General features: G+C 38.4%; 1 protein-coding gene across 24 annotated transcripts in view; it reads left to right on the top strand.

Moving 5' to 3' along the window:
- The window catches only part of LOC106877933 (uncharacterized), a 266,382-nt gene that overhangs the window by 234,502 nt on the left and 12,307 nt on the right, over window positions 1-19,573 (top strand). For 10 of the 24 annotated variants that reach the window (XM_089351593.1, XM_052967535.2, XM_089351590.1 and 7 more), the window contains 3 exons: window positions 4,651-4,830; window positions 7,123-7,518; window positions 12,273-12,464. The exons of 7 other annotated variants lie outside the window; for them this stretch is intronic. In XM_089351593.1, coding sequence (XP_089207719.1) covers window positions 4,651-4,830; window positions 7,123-7,518; window positions 12,273-12,464 — 768 coding nt within the window. The remainder of the gene's footprint in view (window positions 1-4,650; window positions 4,831-7,122; window positions 7,519-12,272; window positions 12,465-19,573) is intronic. 7 more of the 24 variants (XM_089351599.1, XM_089351596.1, XM_089351594.1 and 4 more) reach the window with 2 other exon arrangements.

Here is a 19,573-nt window from a genome sequence, read left to right as displayed (position 1 = left end):
GTATGACAATGACACTCTTTTACAATTATCATATGAAGACAGACACACACACACACACATACATGCATATATATATATATATATACACACACTCATACACACACACACACACACACGTTATTTGTTTGTTGAGAAGTCTACCATTGGTTTCATGCAAAGAATTCTCAGTAGTTATCAAGCATGCCACATGATATGTTAGTACTCATCTCCATCATGTATTCTCATCCAAGATGGGCACAAGTACCAACATCCCATGTAGCAGGCTTGATCCTTTGAGAGGGGATGGGACATTGGAGGAGATGATCTTGTGCCAGATGATGGAAGGTTAGAATGTGACAGAGAGACAGAAACAGGTGCCTTGCTGTAGAGGAGATACATGAAGGCTCAGTCAGAGAGAGAGAGAGAGAGAGAGAGAGAGAGAGAGACAGAGAGATCAAGCTTGAGGCCAGGAACAGGTATGTTGCTCCAGAGAAGATACATGGTTAACTAGTCAGAGGGAGAGAGGGTGGAAGAGAGTTAGAGAGCAGGAGAGATGGTGGCAAATTGTCAGGGCATACTCACAAGGAATGTGGATCAGAATATAAATGAGATGGTAGCGAAGAGCCAGGGAGAGATAGGTGGTGACAGATTTTCTATAGAATTTGAAACCAGCGCTGAAAGTTACATTTTGGATACGAATACATCTATGGAAACAAGGAAATCAAAGATAGAAAAATAGGTAATGGATGTATATACAAATCTCGGGAGTTCTTGCCCTTTCTTCAGACCACATCTAATCCATTAATTATCCACAAACAGTATTTAGCGGTGTTTGCCCCTGGACTGGCTCCTGTGCAGGTGGCACATAAAATGCACCATCTTGAGCGTGGCTGTTGCCAGTACAACCTGACTGGCCTTCGTGCAGGTGACACATAAAAGCACCCACTACACTCTCTGAGTGGTTGGCGTTAGGAAGGGCATCCAGCCGTAGAAACTCTGCCAAATCAGATTGGAGCCTGGTGTAGCCATCTGGTTTCACCAGTCCTCAGTCAAATCGTCCAACCCATGCTAGCATGGAAAGCGGACGTTAAACGACGATGATGATGATGATGATGACACCCATTTCCTACTTTTCTATCTTTGATTGCATTAGTTACATTGACATATTGGTATACAAAATGTCATAATATTCCAGGGTGGCTCTAATTTCTATACAAAATCTGTAGAGATATAAATTTATAAGTGATTGCATCACACTGCTAACACAGAAAGTTCAACACAGTTTTGACTTCTAAACCTTTAATACACTTGGTAGCTTGATATGGTTGCAAAACAAAATTCAATGTCCCTACCAGAAATCAATACATGTGTGTGTATATATATATATATACATATATATATATATATCAGTGGCGTGCGGTGACTTCCGGGGTTGGGCATGCAATGAATTTCTCCCCCCCCCCCCCCGGCAATTTTTCAGTAAATAAATTTTCGTATTCCTACAATTTACATATGAGAGATTCTGAATATACAATCACCCCCGTATGACCTAGAATAAACAGGGAATAAAAAATGGCTCTGTAAAGATGAGCCTGAAATAAGTGTATTGTTTGTATTTTTCTCTCTCTTCGAAACGTCAGTACTTTCCCATCCTCACTCTCCCTTTAAAAAGTCTAAAAATCATAAGTGAAATGTAATAAAGATGAAATTGGATTCTGTTAATATTTTTGCATATTCGGAATCTCTTTTAAAGGTAGGAATCATAAAAAAATTTTTCACAAAATTCGTTTTTCAAAGGGGTGCGATTCTGCATTAGCCCCTATACCTATTGGTTGAGCTGAATCAAATTGAAATGATTTAATTAAGAGAACACATTTAGTTACATTATATGGCCATGCTTTAAGATCGTTACGCCCTGGAAGACAAGTCAGGTGTTTTATCATGCTATTTGTCAATTCTGAGAAAATTATCGATACTCAAGCAGACTGTTCTGAGACTTACTGAACTCCGTATATTAAAAGACTACGTCTCACGCACACACATTGAAAATACACTCATATACATGAATACACACACAATGAAAGACAGTGAAAATTCAACATTATAAAAATCCCCCCAAAACTGTTGTGGCAGAAGTCAACATCTCTGAGATTGAAACAAGACATTTACGGCCGTAAATAGACTACACCCAGCAGCACAGAAAGGAAAACCTATGTAGGTTAGGCGTGACGAAGAAGTCGAACCATTTCTCCTGCCAAACAATACTGATGTAAGATGGTCGAACCTTACTTTATAACAAACACTAACCAAAACCTGTAATATATGCCCTTTAATATATTAATTTTTTTTTAAGGTTCTAAAATGTTATTTACCTCATTTATAAATTAATTCAATTCTTCGATCTTCCTGGGCAAATATATCTATCACATTTTTATAGAAATCTTCTCTTTTCATCAATTGTTGTAATAAATCTTTTTCAATTGACATTAGTGCTAACCCAGACAGTCTTCTTTCTCCTGTCGCATTTCTTTGGTATGTTTTGATTCTACTTAATGCAGAAAAGGATCGCTCTACAGAAGCAGTGGTAGACGGAATTGTCAAAATCAACTTGCACAGATTGAAGAGTTCTGGCATAGCTTCAACAAGGTCACTGCTGTAAATGTAACTCATTAAATGACTTAACTTCGCTTTTTAAAATCTTTCATTGAATACGTCACATTGAGCTCACTTTGTAATCGAATTACATCAAAAAATCTGCCATAAGTGATTTTTAAAGAACGTATAGAGTCCACAGGAAATTGTTTGCAATATTCATCAACTTTGTTGAAATTCAAAAGTTCCATGAATTTAAACTCTTCTATGGATGAATATCGTGCTTTTATTTGGTCAACTACTGTACTGATAATTTAGTTACAATGCATTCTAATAATGTCGTTGAGGCTCAATAGATATATTTTTGGATCTCTGAATTCCGATTCCTGCATCGACTCCATATTTTTCCCCTAATATATCATAAAAGATTGAAAAATTATCAAGTTTGTTTTCGAGTACAGTTCTAGTTTTATCTATTTGCTCTTTACAATACGCTATGTCATGACTTTTACTCTGGAGGATGTTAAATAAGACGTCAGTAAAAGAAAAAAAATATCACTGAATACTTCTAACAAAAATAAGAAATCACTGGTTTGACAGACCAGTGAAGATAGAAGCTGTATCTAGATGACTTTCCATTTTTTGTCATATATACTGATTAAATATACGAATTCTTTGGTCACCCACCATTTATAATTAATTGTTTTCCATCAAAGTCTCTTTTCAAAAAACTATTTCTCAAAATGTCGTTTATAACACATTTCACTCATTTGGAAAAAAGTAACACACATGTAAGCATCTGCGTATATTGTAAGTAAATTTCAAAAAAAAAAAAAAAAAAAAAAAATGACGTTAGTCAAATTAGATATTTTTGTTTTCAGAACACTCCAAAAATATAATAGTGCAAACAGATGTTTTGGATAAAAGGTTCAAACTTACCGCCAGGCTGTTCCAAGAATTATGGCTAATTATAGCAGTTCTTGAGAACTGCTCTAGTTCCGGTCAAAACCAGCTAACAAAAAGATAGAGAGGTGGGGCCATGCTATTATCAGAAATCATTACTTCCTATGATAAATTTGTGGAATCACTGACAGAGAGAGGAAGGGGTACAAAATATATATATGCTATCGGTCTTAGCATATCTCACTAAGAGAGAGAGAGGGGGGGAAGGAAGGAAGGACAAACTAACATAGATAGGGAGTTAGGTGTCTATAAGCTGGATTCTCAAAGCTTTTACTAGTCACTGAGAGAGGGGAAGGGGAGACAGAATATTTCGAACAGGACATGCAGCGCATAGCTTGCATGGCTGAGACTGCATGCCACTGATATATATATATACACACACACACACACACACACACACACACACACACACACACACACACACATACATATAAATATATATGTATATGTATATACACATACACATACACACAAATGAGTGGACAAATGAAAGAAAAGGCACTCAACATATTTAGGAGCTGCTTGTAATATTATTTAAACAGCTCGATTCGGTTCCACCTGACATAAAGTTTTGCAGACTTCTAACAAAAACTTGGTTCGTTCAGGCTCAGATTACCAAATTCAATAATCTGAGCCTGAACGACTTAGGTTTCTGTTCACATGGAACCAAATCATACCGTTTTAAATAATAATAATAATAATAGTAATAATAATAATAACACAGTCAGCCAATGCCAGTGCCGCCTGACTGGCTCCTGTGCCGGTGACACATAAATAGCATTGTTTGAGCATGGCCGATGTCAGTGGCGTCTCACTGGCACCCATGCTGGTGGCATGTAAAGACCACCATTCAAGCGTGGTCGATGCAAGTGCTGCTTGACTGGCTCCCATATTGGTGGCATGTAAAAAGCACCCACTACACTCTTGGAGTGGTTGGCGTTAGGAAGGGCATCCAGCTGTAGAAACCTTGCCAGATCAGATTGGAGTCTGGTGCAGCCTCCCAGCTTGCCAGTCCTCACTCAAATCATCCAACCCATGCCAGCATGGAAAGCGGATGTTAAACGACGATGATGATGATGATGATATATATAAAATGTATGTTTTGGATTTACTCAGGAGGACCTCAAGTTTCTCCCAGCATTCAGAATATGCGCCGAAAAGTCTTTCCTATACCCAGGCTGGATTGTTCCTTATACTCTGCACTGAGCACTTCCTTCAGATCATCCACTTCCTCACTGGACCCCAACTTTTATTATGAAAGCGAGTGCAAAACTCCAGTTATTGCCATCAAGACAGGTAGGCTGTGTAGTGACGTTCACATTGTTGTCTGCTTGCTTGTTTGCTTGCTTATCTCTTCTTAGACTCCGAATATCTCAGCTTGCAATACACATCATTTCCTCTAAATCTGTGTCACTGCTACAACAATGGAATGCCATTCCAAGTGTTTCTGGTTTCCTATATTTCACACTTGTTTGCACAGCAATAGCTTTTTATATCTCTTTCTTTTGCTTATTTTTAAATATTGGTTTCAATCTTTGGATTCTATCCATACTGGGGCATCATCTTCCAGCTTTTGGAGCAATTATATTTAAATTCTACCCTGTACTTCAATAGGTACTTTATCTATCAATTGTGAAAGGACAAAAGACAATAATGGATTTGAATTTGAGACATAACCAAATATTACAAGGTGTTTTGTCTAACTTTTTTCCAATTATTCCATCTGCCCACTGAATATATATATATATATATATATATATATATATATATATCTGTAATGTGTGTATACACACATATCTTGAAGGATCTTCCAAGTAGTTTCTGTCATGTGCATTTAATTCACGGGGCTCTGGTTGACCCTCAATTATGGAAGAAGATGCTTGTTCAAGGTATCATACAATGGAATTGAACCTAAAGCCACGTGTTTCTGGACTTCTTAACTTTATGGTCATACCCACACCAATAGCCAAAGTCTTCCTCACAAACTCTGAGGTGTAACAGAAAAAGTGAGACACTGTAAGAGGAAAATGAGACAGCAATAATGACCGAGGCACATCTTGGCCAACTTCATTGACAAGGTCTTCAACAACACTTACAGAAAATATCAGGTACAAGTCTCAGTGCATTTTCACAATTGGGAAACTCGTGACCAATATGGTATTGCTCAGGAGGCTACAGAGTCAGGAACTGAGAAATCACTTTTAAGTCTTCATTCATATGACTAAGGCCTTTGAATCAGTGGGGGAAAAAAAGGTCCTTTCACACTCTTGGAAAAAAAGGTCCTTTCACACTCTTGGAAAAAAAGGTCCTTTCACACTCTTGGAAAAAAAGGTCCTTTCACACTCTTGGAAAAAATTAGATGTTGCAAAATTAGATGTCCACAGTGACCTGCAGAGACTATCATTTTGATCGATCATTTTTAAAACCACTGATCTTCCAAAATGGAGCTGTATATTGCTTTGAGACATTTTGGGATATATTTTGTACCTGCAAATGCATTCAGGACACCCAACAATGGAATATATGTACACACAAAGTTCAACAGATAATTCTTTGACTTAGCAATCCTCAGGGCAAAGGCCAAAGTGTGTTGGATTCTGATCAGGGAGAGACTCTTTGCTGAGGATGTCATTTTGATATCTCATACATAGTCTGAAGAAGACAAAGATCATGGACCAGGATGTTAATGAAGTTTTCAGCATCAGCATTGTTGATTACATCCTGCAAATGGTGGATGAATTCACCCACTTAAAATTTCCAAAACTTTTCCCCTTGACCCAGAACACACTGGACAGATGAGGAAACCTGTTGCTGCTTTGACCAAGTTTTCCTAGAGTGTGTGAAAACAATAAACTCAACAATGAGCAGCCAATAAAATTGCAGTATACAGTCTGTGTACTGAGTGCCTCTCTCTAGCAGTGAGAGTTGAACAATATACATAAATATAGATATTGCCAATGGTTCCATCTTAACTGCTACCCTCTGTAGTACCTGCATTGGATCCTGAGCATCTCCAGGCCAAAATATCAAGTATGTATCCCTTATTCTTGCAGCAGTAACAACTCTACAACTGCTGCCTGCATATTGGTTTCATTTCCCAAAATAGATTGTTTGGCAAGTTTTCTGCAGGATCTCAGTCAACAGGAACATTCACATATGTAGTTTAAAGATTACTGACATCAGTGCAGATGCATAGAAAGAGACAGCAACAAATAAGTTTACTTGGCAGGGACATACAAGTATCGATATTACAGGGAAATCAATCTGTTTTTTGATTAGACAAAAGGCTTTTAAAAAATCTGATGCAGTGATCACCTAACCACAGTCATCGACCTCTATGTGCTGTAGCTTTACTAAGGATACCACTCAGAAAGGTGCTTGTTCTTCTATGGTATTGTTTTTGGATTTCTCAGTCTTGTGCATTTGCTGTTTGTTTGTATGAACTGAGAAATCAGTTTATATACTCAGACATATCCACACAGCTATTTTCTTTTTCAATTTATTCTCTTCTTGCTTCCCCTCCTAATTTGCCAATCACTGCTCTTTGTGTCTTGTCTTTCGTTCAACTATAATTTCCCATATTTCCAGGCTCCTCATTCAAAGAACACACAATGTATTCTGATGTTCTAGAATATAACTTCAAAAATGATGAGAAGAATCTTGAAGACCCTGACTTAATTGCTGACACACCTGCACCCGATGCATGCACCTTAGTAGATGGCACTGATGGAATGGCACACCCTGCAGACGCTTCCACCCTAGCTGCAACAGATCTGTCTGATAGTTTAGAAGAGCTGACTAAAATACAGCGTCCGTGTTCCTTTGTTGCACCTCCTCCTCCCCTCACACCACCACCTTCTGAACCCCCATCCAATGTCCCAAGTCCCATCACAGTAATGGAGTATGATAAGGTTGACAAGAGTGTTGGCATTGCTGAAGATTCTCTGTCTTTGGCCGCTACTGATGTTCCCCCTCCAGTCAATGGTAAGTAAAACTTTGGACAGCGTCACTTCCTTTCCCTCTAAGTTGCCGACAGCAACAACAGTTATTTCTAGAGTCAGATCTTTGGAAAGGTATAACAATATAAGGAAGAGTGCTTGTCTCTTTTACTTTGAAAATATAGACTAATCCCATTGAAGATCACAACTGATCTGGAGACCACAGCTTGACTAACAGTCACATTTGACCATGGCCTGGATAGTTAGAGCTTATCTGAAGATCATGGCTAGTGTAGAGACCACACCTAACTGAAGAGAGGTCACAGTTGGCCTGGGAATAAATCATAGCTGGGCTAAAATTTACTACTGGTCTGGAGACTGCAGCTGGCCTAAAGGTCATAACTGGTTGAGCAACCACATAGAAGCTTGACTCATTTTTGTCATTGTTTAACCCCAGGCTGAGTAACCACTTCGAAACTACATTATTGGTTTGATAGGTAGAGAAGCTATAGCTTAGGCTCATTTGATCTAAGATACCAGTGATCAGCCTTTCCAGCCATGACCATAATATCTCGATTTTCAGCTGTGGTGTGTCCAGTTCTACATGGTCAATGTTTCTTTTTTATCAAAGCTACTGGGATGAGATTTTGAGCAGATTCTCCTGTTATTTTTAGCACATCAAGCAAATGTTTTTTTGTTTTTTTTTATAATGGAAACTTTTCTATTTTCTTAAGTGTAATTCTTCAGTAATAGAGTATAAGTGGAATTGGTTTGGTAATCCAGTAATCCAAGATTACCTTCAAATATGCCTTTAAACCATTAGATGTCATGTGATCTTTCATTATACAATAACACGACAGAGAAACAAGTTTTCGATATTCTTGTATTTTGACTGATTTTGGTGTTGCTTGTGCAAAATCTTCAAGACAATCTTGAAAATTTGAATTTCTCTGAATTCTCACCTATTCCTTTCATTTTTCTAACAAATTAACTTCAACTTTGAAGCTCCTATTTCTTTGCTATTACATGTCTTGAAGTGATACTTATATCTCTTTGACTATTTTCACATATAATTCTGAACTCTCTTGTCTCTTCAACTCTACTTTTCGTGCTCAGAATTGTTGAAGCATGGAATAAATTACCCGCATCAGTTGTTAACTGTTGGGGCACTACATCCTTTAAAACTTCTGTTTCCTGAAATTCATCAACAGTACACTTCATGTCCCACCCACCCCCTCTACCCTCTTTTTTTTTTTTTTTTTTTGCTTTTAACAACTCATTCACTGTTCACTTCCTGGTCTTCACCATTCATAAACCTTTTCTGATGAGTTGTAGTGCACCTGAGCACTGTCTACAATAAGTTCATTATTCTATATTATATAACCCTTCTTTTCAGTCAGTCAACCCTATCTATTAACCTCTTCCTTTAACTTCAAGCTTTCATAAATTACCTTCTCACCTCACTTTGTCCTCGTCACTTCAATTCTATGTTCACTTTTCACCTCGAGCTGCCTTTGTCATCTCATCCTACCTACTCTTCTTACATCAAAATACCCTCACTTATCACCTCAAACCCTCCTCTCTTTCAATTTTTATCAGGACTCATGTGACTCACAAGTTGTCTCATCATTCATCCAGAGTCTACCTTTATCTGGCTTCATCTCTATGCCCCTACCACATATAACATTTACTTCCTAAACTTAAGACTCTGATACACAAAAATTCCCAATTTAGGTTTTACCAGCTCTAGTCAAACCATCTAACTTGTGCCAACATGGAAAAGGGATGTTAAATGGCGTTACCATCTTCCCAATTTTTGTATTGTTTTTCCTTTCAAAAATCTTTTCTCTCATCATCCTTTATCATCCATTTTCCATGCTGGCATAGGTTGGACAGTTTCACAGGAGCTGCACAAGGTTCCATGGTATGTTCTGGTATAGTTTTTATAGCTGGATGCCCTTCCTAACACCAACCACTTAACAGAGTGTATAGGCGCTTTTTCTGTAGCACCATCTCCAGTTCTTTTCACATGGCACCATCTCCAGTGTTTTTTACGTGGCACCATCACCAGTGCTTTTTATGCGGCACCAGTACTGAGAGAATCACCAAGTACCTTGCAAAACGCAAACCCCCTCAATTGGAATGGAGAGAGGGGTAGTATTGATGGGTTTGGTTTTGGGTCAGTTCAGGTACAGAGGGCACAGACATAGGTGTCTTGCTGTAGAGTAGCTACATGGATACCCCAGCAGGAAAGCAGAATAAAGTGAGTGGGAGAGTAAGATAAAGGGAGCGAGGGTGAGAGAGAGGATTCTCTCATTACCATTAGTGTTGTTGTTGTTATTAATAACTGCACATCTCGTTCTTCACTACTCCCTTGTTCATGGCTAATACACCTTGTTGTTGTTCTTCTTCTTCACAGTTACTACACTTTGTTATTGTTGTTGTTGTTGTTTGCTACTCCCCTGTTGCTCACAGCCTCTATCTACACCTCGCTATTGTGACATTGACACTACATCTCATGGTGCTTGTTGTCGTAGTTACCTGTTTGATTTCAGTTTCCTTTTAAAACTTCCTCATCAATATCCTTAACATTTTTTTCTCATCTGTTGCCCCTTAAACTATTAATATTTATATTTCACTCTACTGACAATGCCCCTTCCCCCACCCCAAGTACCATTAAACTTATAAATCCTAATGATTGTAATTGCTATTGATTAGTTTGAAATTCTTACCTCAATCACCATTAGCTTCTTTTTTTTTATTACTGGCTAACCTTCTGTCCAGTCTGGTGGTTCTCAACCATTTCTTTTTACCAATGAAACCCCTTTGATTCCTCTTTTGCTCTATTGGATCCCCATAATCATTTGATGTTTTAAAAATCTTATCATATAAATATGATATTAGGAATTGTGTAAAAAAGATTAAAATATTTTGTGCATTGAAGGAGTGTAACAAATTTATTGCAAATTTTAACAAAATCTGCATATGACCTCTAAGAGTCATATGAACCCTGGTTGAGAACCTCTGGTCTAACCCAAGTAAGTTATGTACCCTTTATTTCTGTAACCCTTAGCAGGGCCTCTAAGACCAGCAGAAGGGAAGAAACCTAGCCTGAATGCTTGCGACAGAGCAAACTCTGTTAATAGGATCCAAGGTGCCTGGTGGTGGTATTAAACATAACAGGTTCAGTCTACTTTTTAAAGTTATTTATTCTATAGAAAATCTATAGAAATTAGAGGCAACACTGAAAGTTACAATGTTTCATTTACAAATACATCTATGTAAACAATGCCTGTCTTCTGTTTTCAATCGCATTTTATATCTTTGATCACATTGTTTACATACGGATGTTTACATATATGAAAGTTAACTTTCAGTGCTAGTTCTAATTTCTATGGAAAACCTGTAGAAGTGACTTTAAAAAGTAATTTAATCACACTAGTAACACAGGTGGGACACAGTGTTGATTTATCAGCCTTTAACCTAGTTGGTAGTATATAGTAGTTGCATATGGCATCCCAAGCAATGATTAATAATAATAATAATAATAATAATAATAATAATAATAATGAAATGATTGTGTGTAGTGCTTAGGTGCACTACAATTCATCAAAGGTTCATGTACAGTACCAGTGGCGGTTCATAGATAAAATTAGTGGGGGGGGGGTGCTTCAGAAAATTTTTAATTGTTGTTTTAATATTGTGTAAAAGGAAATAAACATATAAAAAGAAAATTTGTACATAAATTTGATCAGTCCACGTCTTAGCCACTGCCGGGTAGTGGGTTTAATTTGTTCACTGAACACCACTGTGAATTCCTCCTTGTTTTCCAAAAATCCCCACTAAATCACAAAATAAGGGGGAGGGGGAATCTGTCCTATTTTTCAAATCCTTGCAGCAACACTGAAGCTGGGAGCAGGATAATAATCTAATTCTACACTTTATCACATTCAAGAATATAAGCACGTTTTTAAGCACAACACACGCAGTGTCAAAAAGAAATACTACTTTTTACCAGAACACTGGGATTAGCACTGTCATTCACGCAGTGCTCTCTCTCCCTAGTGTGAAGCTTCCTATCTCGAAAATGTGAGCATGCTCACAACAGCCAAACAACATGTCAAGCAGTGGTAGGGGGGGAAGACAGACGCCCTCACTTATATATACAATGGGCTTTTTTCAGTTTCTGTCGACCAAAACCAGTCAAGGCTTTGGTCAGCCCGAGGCTATAACAAAAGACACTTGGCCAAGGTGCCACGCAGTGGGACTGAACTTGGAACCATGTGGTTGTGAAGCAAGCTTCTTACCACACAGCCACACCCATGCCTATTGAATATTGATATTTCTTAATTAAATATTGCAATGTGCTGATTAAGGGGGAATACAGCCTTGAGGTGAGAGTAATGAAGACTAAATAAGTTGGCAATGAAATAGCTGGGATCTACAGGGATGTGTTAAATACCAGGGAGTAATGGAGGGATAAATGCCACCCAGGTTTTTAGGGAGTATAAGTTTAACTATTTTCCCAATATTAAGCAGAACCTGTAATATTGAACCAAAGGCCCTTTTTTTTTTATCTCCTCAGCACCATTAAATGTCTGTAATTTTTGGTTTGAGGTAACATCTTTTATCCACAAGCTGGGGCTTAGAGACTTTCTCCTCTTCTTCTTTCCTATCACCAGTTAAAATAAGTTATTTTCAAGTTTCTGTTATTGTTTCTTGTATCCCTCCTCCTCCTCCTCCCACCACCATCAGTATGACTGCTCTGCAAGCATCCACCCCCACCATTTGGTTTTCCAGGGCACAACCGTAACCTCAGTAGAGAGAGCACCACCACCACCACCACCACCACCACCACCACGTCTTCCCTGGACCCTGGAGAAGACTTTGATACTGCATTCGAGGAGAGCATAACCAGTGCCAAGGTTGTTAACACACACTCCGAATATTCCAAACAAACTCCTGATATGAATGGGGCAGTTGTTACAGAAGGTAGGTAGACTCCCTCGGTTAAGGAGTTACAAGGTGGTATCAAAAAGTTCCCTGACTAGTTCTGTAGGGTGCCCACAGATAGCAGCACGTGGTTATGTGCACAGTGAGAGCTAGCAATGACCTTCATGTGACAGTGCACTGAGTGACATCGCTGTGTTTACTTCACAAGTTGTGAAATTTGTGTCTTTGTGATCACATAATGATCACATGATGATCACATGATGATCACATGATGATGATGTATGCTGTAGTCTGCAAGTTTTGTCATGGACAGGAAGTTAAAACAAAGAGCCAACAGGAAATTTTTCCATTAAACTTGGGAAGTCTGCTACAGAGACATTAGGCATGCTTCGGCAAGCTGACGGTGACGAGGCAATGGGTCATGTGCAATGTTTCGAGGGGCACAGATGCTTCAAAAGGCACAATAGGGCCATAGCTCAATCAGGAGCATCCCCATCGTTTTTTTTGTTTTTTTTTTTTGGCATCCACAGTATTCTCTTTTACTTGTTTCAGTCCTTTGACTGCGGCCATGCTGGAGTACCGCCTTTTTAGTCGATCAAATCGACCCCAGGACTTATTCTTTGGAAGCCTAGTACTTATTCTATCGGTCTCTTTTTACCGAACCGCTAAGTTACGGGGAAGTAAACACACCACCATCGGTTGTCAAGCGATGTTGGGGGGGACAAACACAGACACACAAACACACATACATATATATTTATATACATACATATATACGACAGGCTTCTTTCAGTTTCCATCTACCAAATCCACTCACAAGGCTTTGGTCAGCCGGAGGCTATAGTAGAAGACACTTGCCCAAGGTGCCACGCAATGGGAATGAACCCAGAACCATGTGGTTGGTAAGCAAACTACTTACCACACAGCCACTCCTGTGCCTATTGTGCATTGAGAATTCACCCCACAGGGTCAGGCCATCATTCGAGAGTTCTATTATAACATTTTGAAGCATTTGAGGGAGGGACATTCGGCAAAAGTGACCGGATCTGTGAAGGGCAAAAAATTGGATTCACAATAACAATGCACCTCATCACCGGGTTCTCCTCACTCGTAAGTTTCACACCAAAAACAACATGGTACCACTTCCACAGCTGTCCTATTCACCTGCAGACTTCCAGCTCTTCCTCAAGATGAAAATGCAGCTCAAAGGTCACCGTTTAAGCACCATTGTCGAGATCTGGAGTGAATTGCTGAAGGTCCTCGACTCACAGAAAACGACATCCAGGCTGGATTCCAAAAGTGACGGGAACCCTGGGAATGGTGTACTGTTGTGTGAGGTGATTATTCCAAAGGAGATGGTGTTAAAACTTTGGTAAATATGTTATTTTTTATTAAACATAGCTAGTCCGGGAACATTTGGATACCACCTCGTAAACTACCACTACTGCTGTTACTACTACTACTTTATCATTGTCATATCATCATAACTGTCAACATTTTTATTGTCATCAAGATGATTGCGATTGTCATCATAACTGTCATCAACAAATATCACCATCATAGTCATCACCACCACCAACATAAGTTTTCCTGTTTCATAACAGGATACAGCACTTTGGTCTAAGACACTTCGGTCTAAGGTGCCTCGGTCAAAGACACCTCGGTCTAAAAGCATTTTCATTTAAAGACACTTTTGTCTAAGCATTTTTGTCTAAAGACAAAATGGTTCATTAGAGTTTAGTTATTTAGGTCTTTTACATTTTTTTTTTTAGATTCTTTAGACAAAATAGTTATTAGACCAAAGTGAGTTTAGACAAAAATTTCTTTATACTAAAGGGCATTTAGACAAAAATGACTTTAGACTATAGTGTATTTATCCAAAAGTCACTTTAGACCAAAGTTCTTTAGATCATAGCACATTAGTAGATCCATCATAACTACCATTATCATATCTTCACTGTCTTATACTATCACTTCTCCATTAGCATCATCATAATTGTCAACACCTTCGTCTTATTTACATCATCATTATCATAACCATTATAATTATCATCATCATCATTTAAGGTGGCAAACTGGCAGAAATGTTAGCACGCTAGGCGAAATGCCTAGCAGTATTTCGTCTGCCGTTACGTTCTGAGTTCAAATTCTGCCAAGGTTGACTTTGCTTTTCTTCCTTTCGGGGTCAATTAAATAAGTACCAGTTAATCACTGGGGTCGATGTAATCGACTTAATCCCTTTGTCTGTCCTTGTTTGTCCCCTCTATGTTTTAGCCCTTGGTGTTTGTTTTTTGTATTCATCTTTTGTATATGGTAATTTTCCTTTATTCTTTCCTTTGTAACACTAAATCACACTCTTCTTTAGCAAGTCTCTCTAATTGTACACCTAATGACACTTCACACTCTCTCCTTCAACAAGACTCTCTACTCACATTACACACTTCTCTTTTTCATTTCTTAACCACAACTCAATGACTTCTTATTTTAATGCCTGACCCTTTATGCAATCACTCACTGTGTTCAGTTGACTGCTGTACCTTTCGAATTTCTGGAGCAATCTACCCAACAGGCTTCTATTCAGTTTCCAGCCACCCAATTATACTCACAAAATATAGGTTGAACCAAAACTATAGAAAATGACATTTGACCTAAATACCACCATCGAGCTGGATTGAACCCAGGATTCTGTCGCTGCATAGTGGACTTCTTGTGCATTCAGCTGTACTGCCTAAGAGTCATGTTAAGGGTGTGCATATCTGAAGAATGCTAAGCCACTCACAAATTAATTCAAGAACAAGTTATTTACTTAATCAAATAACGGAATGTTCATTGTTGAAGGATGGCAATTCCCTGCCATCATCATCATCATTTAACGTCCATTGTCTATGCTGGCATGGGTTAGACACTATTATACAATGTATTAATGATCTCCCTTTTATAAGAACTCTCAACTGTATAAAACTAAAGTAATCTGGTCACTCATTCAATAGAAGTTGTTTTGTCACTAAAGACGAAAGTGTAGAAACGTGGGCTGCTTTCAGGAATTGACTGTCATTTAACAAAATGTGTTAAACAAACACAAGTCCAGCAACACTTAGTACACTTTTTTTGTTTTCTTCCTCTCGTATACATGCATATATGTTCATACTAGTGCATATAAAAGTACATGTATATAATAAAAGTTTACTATTGTATAGGCCAAAAGAACTCAGACATTTTTCGGTTGCATCAATGCTACTGGGGGAAGAGTGCTGTTGAATAAGGTGACAGTCACCTTGATCTCTGGTTGATATAAAGAATGTCACGCAACTGTATGTAAAATAATAACACAAATAGATGGTAAGGTCTTCATTGTGTTGTAAACATATCACAGGAAATTTTGGAGAAAATCAGCGTGGTGAAACTCATTCCTTCCCAAGCTATAAGCAAAGAAAGGATTACACTAAACACCCATGACATTCATCAATTTTACTGTTCCCACTGGTGGACAGATCCATTGTGTGAAAGGGAGAATACATGAAGTTAGAGTTAGTGAAAGCTGAGTTAGATGTACTGGGTCAGTAACTACTAAGTGCTTGTCCAGTTGCGTATTGAGGTCGATCTAATTGACTGGCCCCCTCCCCCCAAATTTCGGGCCTAGTGCCTAGAGTAGAAAAGAATTATGTGTGTGTATATGTATATATATATATATATATATATATATATACACACACACACACACAGATATATATATATATATATTATATGTATTTATTTTCTCTAAGTTAATAATTAACCTCGACAAAATAAATTGGTTAATAGATACCAGGGTAGCAAAGATCACAAAATGACTGTGGTGTAACTCCTGTTTATGAGGTAGAAACTCCTTGTTATTTTGGGTACTTGAGTAAATATACAAATTTAGTAAATGGAGTAAAATGCATGTTAAATGAATTCTTTTATTTCCAACATATGTTTCGAATTCATTTAACATATGCGTTTTACTCCATTTACTAAATTTGTATATATATATATATATATATATATATATATATATATATATAAAATACTAAAACTCAGCTTGTTTTCCTGTCATTTGATTAAATTGATAAAGATTTCAAATAAAATAGTCATTTCCCCCTTTAAGAAAAAAAAATGAAATTGGAAATGTTGACACTTCAAAGAGTCATCGGTCGCTACCAGCTTTTGCCTTACTTTCTTTTTTTTTCCTTTAATCATTGATACAAATTTCAAATCCTGGAGACTGAAAGAAAGAAATTCTTATATTTTTATGAGATATTTTTTGAATCACGGGGTACTTGAGTGTTTTTTTTTTTTTCTTCAAGAGGAACACTACTATTTTATTTAAAATAAGATATGAATCAGAAATATTGCATTTCTAAATCTTTATCATCTTATTCAAAAGGCTGAAAAACAGAGAGACTATCTTTTTATAGACAAAGATCAGTTGCAATGGGACGGGTGGAAAAACAAACAACAAATGGGTTCAGCTCTATATTTAAGAGATGAGGAATTATGTACATTATTTACAATTGACAGATATTTGTCCTCATCTAGTTTATTGTTAACACAACGTTTCGGCTGATGTATTCTCCAGCCTTCATCAGGTGTCCTTGGGGAATTTCAAACCTGGGTTCTCATTCCTAAGGTATTTTTCCGTTGTTGTTGTTATCATTATTCAGGTCCGAGTTCGATTCCAGGCAGTGACCTGAATAATAATAATAATAATAACAACAACAACAACAAAAATAACATTGGCAAAATACCCAGGTTCGAAATTCCCCCCCCCCCCCCAGAACACCTGATGAAGGCTGGAAAGTACAACAGCCGAAACGTTGTGTTAACAACAAACAAAACGAGGCCAAATATCTGTCAAATGTAAATAATGTAAATAATGAACAAATGGATTGTACGTTATAAAAAGACTCTTTTAAGAGTATTCAAATGTCACTGCAGCATTAAAATTAGTACCTCAGTGAGGTCAGTTAAGTACTTCAAGTACACTCAGAAAAGAAATGACCAAGCTATTGTTCAAATAAACAATGATAACAGAATTAGTCACTATCTAATGGGTTGTTATATTGGACCACTGGAAGCAGTTGTATCTATTTTAGGATTTTCAGTTCATGAAAGGGCACCTGCAGTAGTGAGACTGTGAGTTCATCTCCCAGATGAACAAAGAATATTGCTCAGAAATAATGAGGATATGTATGGTTGTCTATGAATGACATATGAGAACAACATTGACAGAATTCTTTTCATTGTACGTCAATCATGACTTTGCAAAAACCTTACTTTATGCTGGAGTAACCATGTAGTTCACTTGGAACAGAAGTAACAAAGATTGGCAAAGAAGAAAGCGAGGAAAAAAAATGTCGAAGTCCATTTAAACGCTTTCAAAGAAGAAACACTTGGTCGTGTTTATGTTGTCACACCAAAGGCTGAAGAACTGTATTATTTAAGAATTTTATTGCATCAAGTTCAAAATATTATTTTTCCTTTCCTACGATGCATCAACATTTTCAACTTGGTGTGGGTATCACAAGGAGGCGCAATGGTCTAGTGGTTAGATCGCGGTTTTGATTCCCAGACCGGGTGTTGCGAGTGTTTATTGAGCGAAAACACCTAAGCTCCACGAGGCTCCGGCAGGGGGTGGTGGCAACCCCTGTTGTACTCTTTCGCCCCAACTTTCTCTCACTCTTTCTTCCTGTTTCTTGAGTAACGCTATGATGGACTGGTGTCCCGTCCAGCGGGGGGAACACATACACCATATAAACTGGGCCCATGAGCCTGGCTAGGCTTCGAAAGGGCGATGTTTATCGTGGGTGTCACAGCAGGTACATCTAGTATGTATATATATATATATATATATATATATATATATATATATATATAAAATTTAGATTCAAGTGAATATGGTACTTAAGTTTAGGCACCAGAATTAAGTATGGTATTATCCATACAATTTCAAAATAAGGTGATTAAAGTCAAAATAAGCAACAAGGATATTCAAAGTTAATGCGGTACGATCGTTTCATGCGACTCCATTTATTTAAGCAATGTGAACATTACATCAAATATAAAATGCGGAGCATTTAATGAATTTTAAATAAGAACTGAATTTCTATATCTTTGTGCAGCTGAGGATTGCTCTGCATTTTATATTTGATGTAATGTTCACATTGCTTAATTAAAGGGAGTCACATGAAACGATCGTACTGCATTAACTTTGGATATCCTTGTTGCTTATTTTGACTATATTAGAGGTAGTCGATAGCTTCCGCTATCTGGGCGACCAAGTTAGTAGTGGGGGGGGGGGGGTGCGCTGAAAGTGTAGCTGCTAGAATAAGAATAGCCTGGGCAAAGTTTAGAGAGCTCTTACCCCTGCTGGCGACAAAGGGACTCTCACTCAGAGTAAAAGGCAGACTGTATGACGCATGCGTACGAACAACCATGCTACATGGCAGTGAAACATGGGCTGTAACTGCTGAGGACATACGTAAGCTCGCAAGGAATGAAGCCAGTATGCTCCGTTGGATGTGTAATGTCAATGTGAATACCCGTCAGAGTGTAAGTATCTTGAGAGAAAAGCTGAACATTAGAAGCATCAGTTGTGGCGTGCAAGAGAGACGATTGGGCTGGTATGGACATGTGGTGAGAATGGAGGAGGATAGCTGCGTGAAAAAGTGCCACACCCTAACAGTTGAGGGAACCCGTGGAAGAGGTAGGCCCAGGAAGACCTGGGCTGAGGTGGTGAGGCAAGACCTTCGTACATTGGGCCTCACCGAGGCGATGACTACTGACCGAGACCTTTGGAAATGTGCTGTGCGTGAGAAGACCCGGCAAGCCAAGTAAGATCGTTGCCAGTGCCCCTGGACTGGTTCTTGTGCGGGTGGCACATGAGATGCACCATTTTGAGCGTGGGCGTTGCCAGTACCGCCTGACTGGCTCCTGTAGGATTTTCGAGCGAGATCGTTGCCAGTGCCCCTGGACTGGCTTGTGCGGGTGGCACATAAAAGACACCATTTCGAGCATGGCCGTTTTCGTGCGGGTGACACGTAAAAGCACCCACTACACTCTCTGAGTGGTTGGCGTTAGGAAGGGCATCCAGCTGTAGAAACTCTGCCAAATCAGACTGGAGCCTGGTG

The sequence above is a fragment of the Octopus bimaculoides genome, chromosome 4 (genome assembly GCF_046866305.1).
Source record: "Octopus bimaculoides isolate indiv1 chromosome 4, ASM4686630v1, whole genome shotgun sequence".
Lineage (NCBI taxonomy): Eukaryota > Metazoa > Mollusca > Cephalopoda > Octopoda > Octopodidae > Octopus > Octopus bimaculoides.
This window is presented reverse-complemented; position numbering and strand designations above follow the sequence as displayed.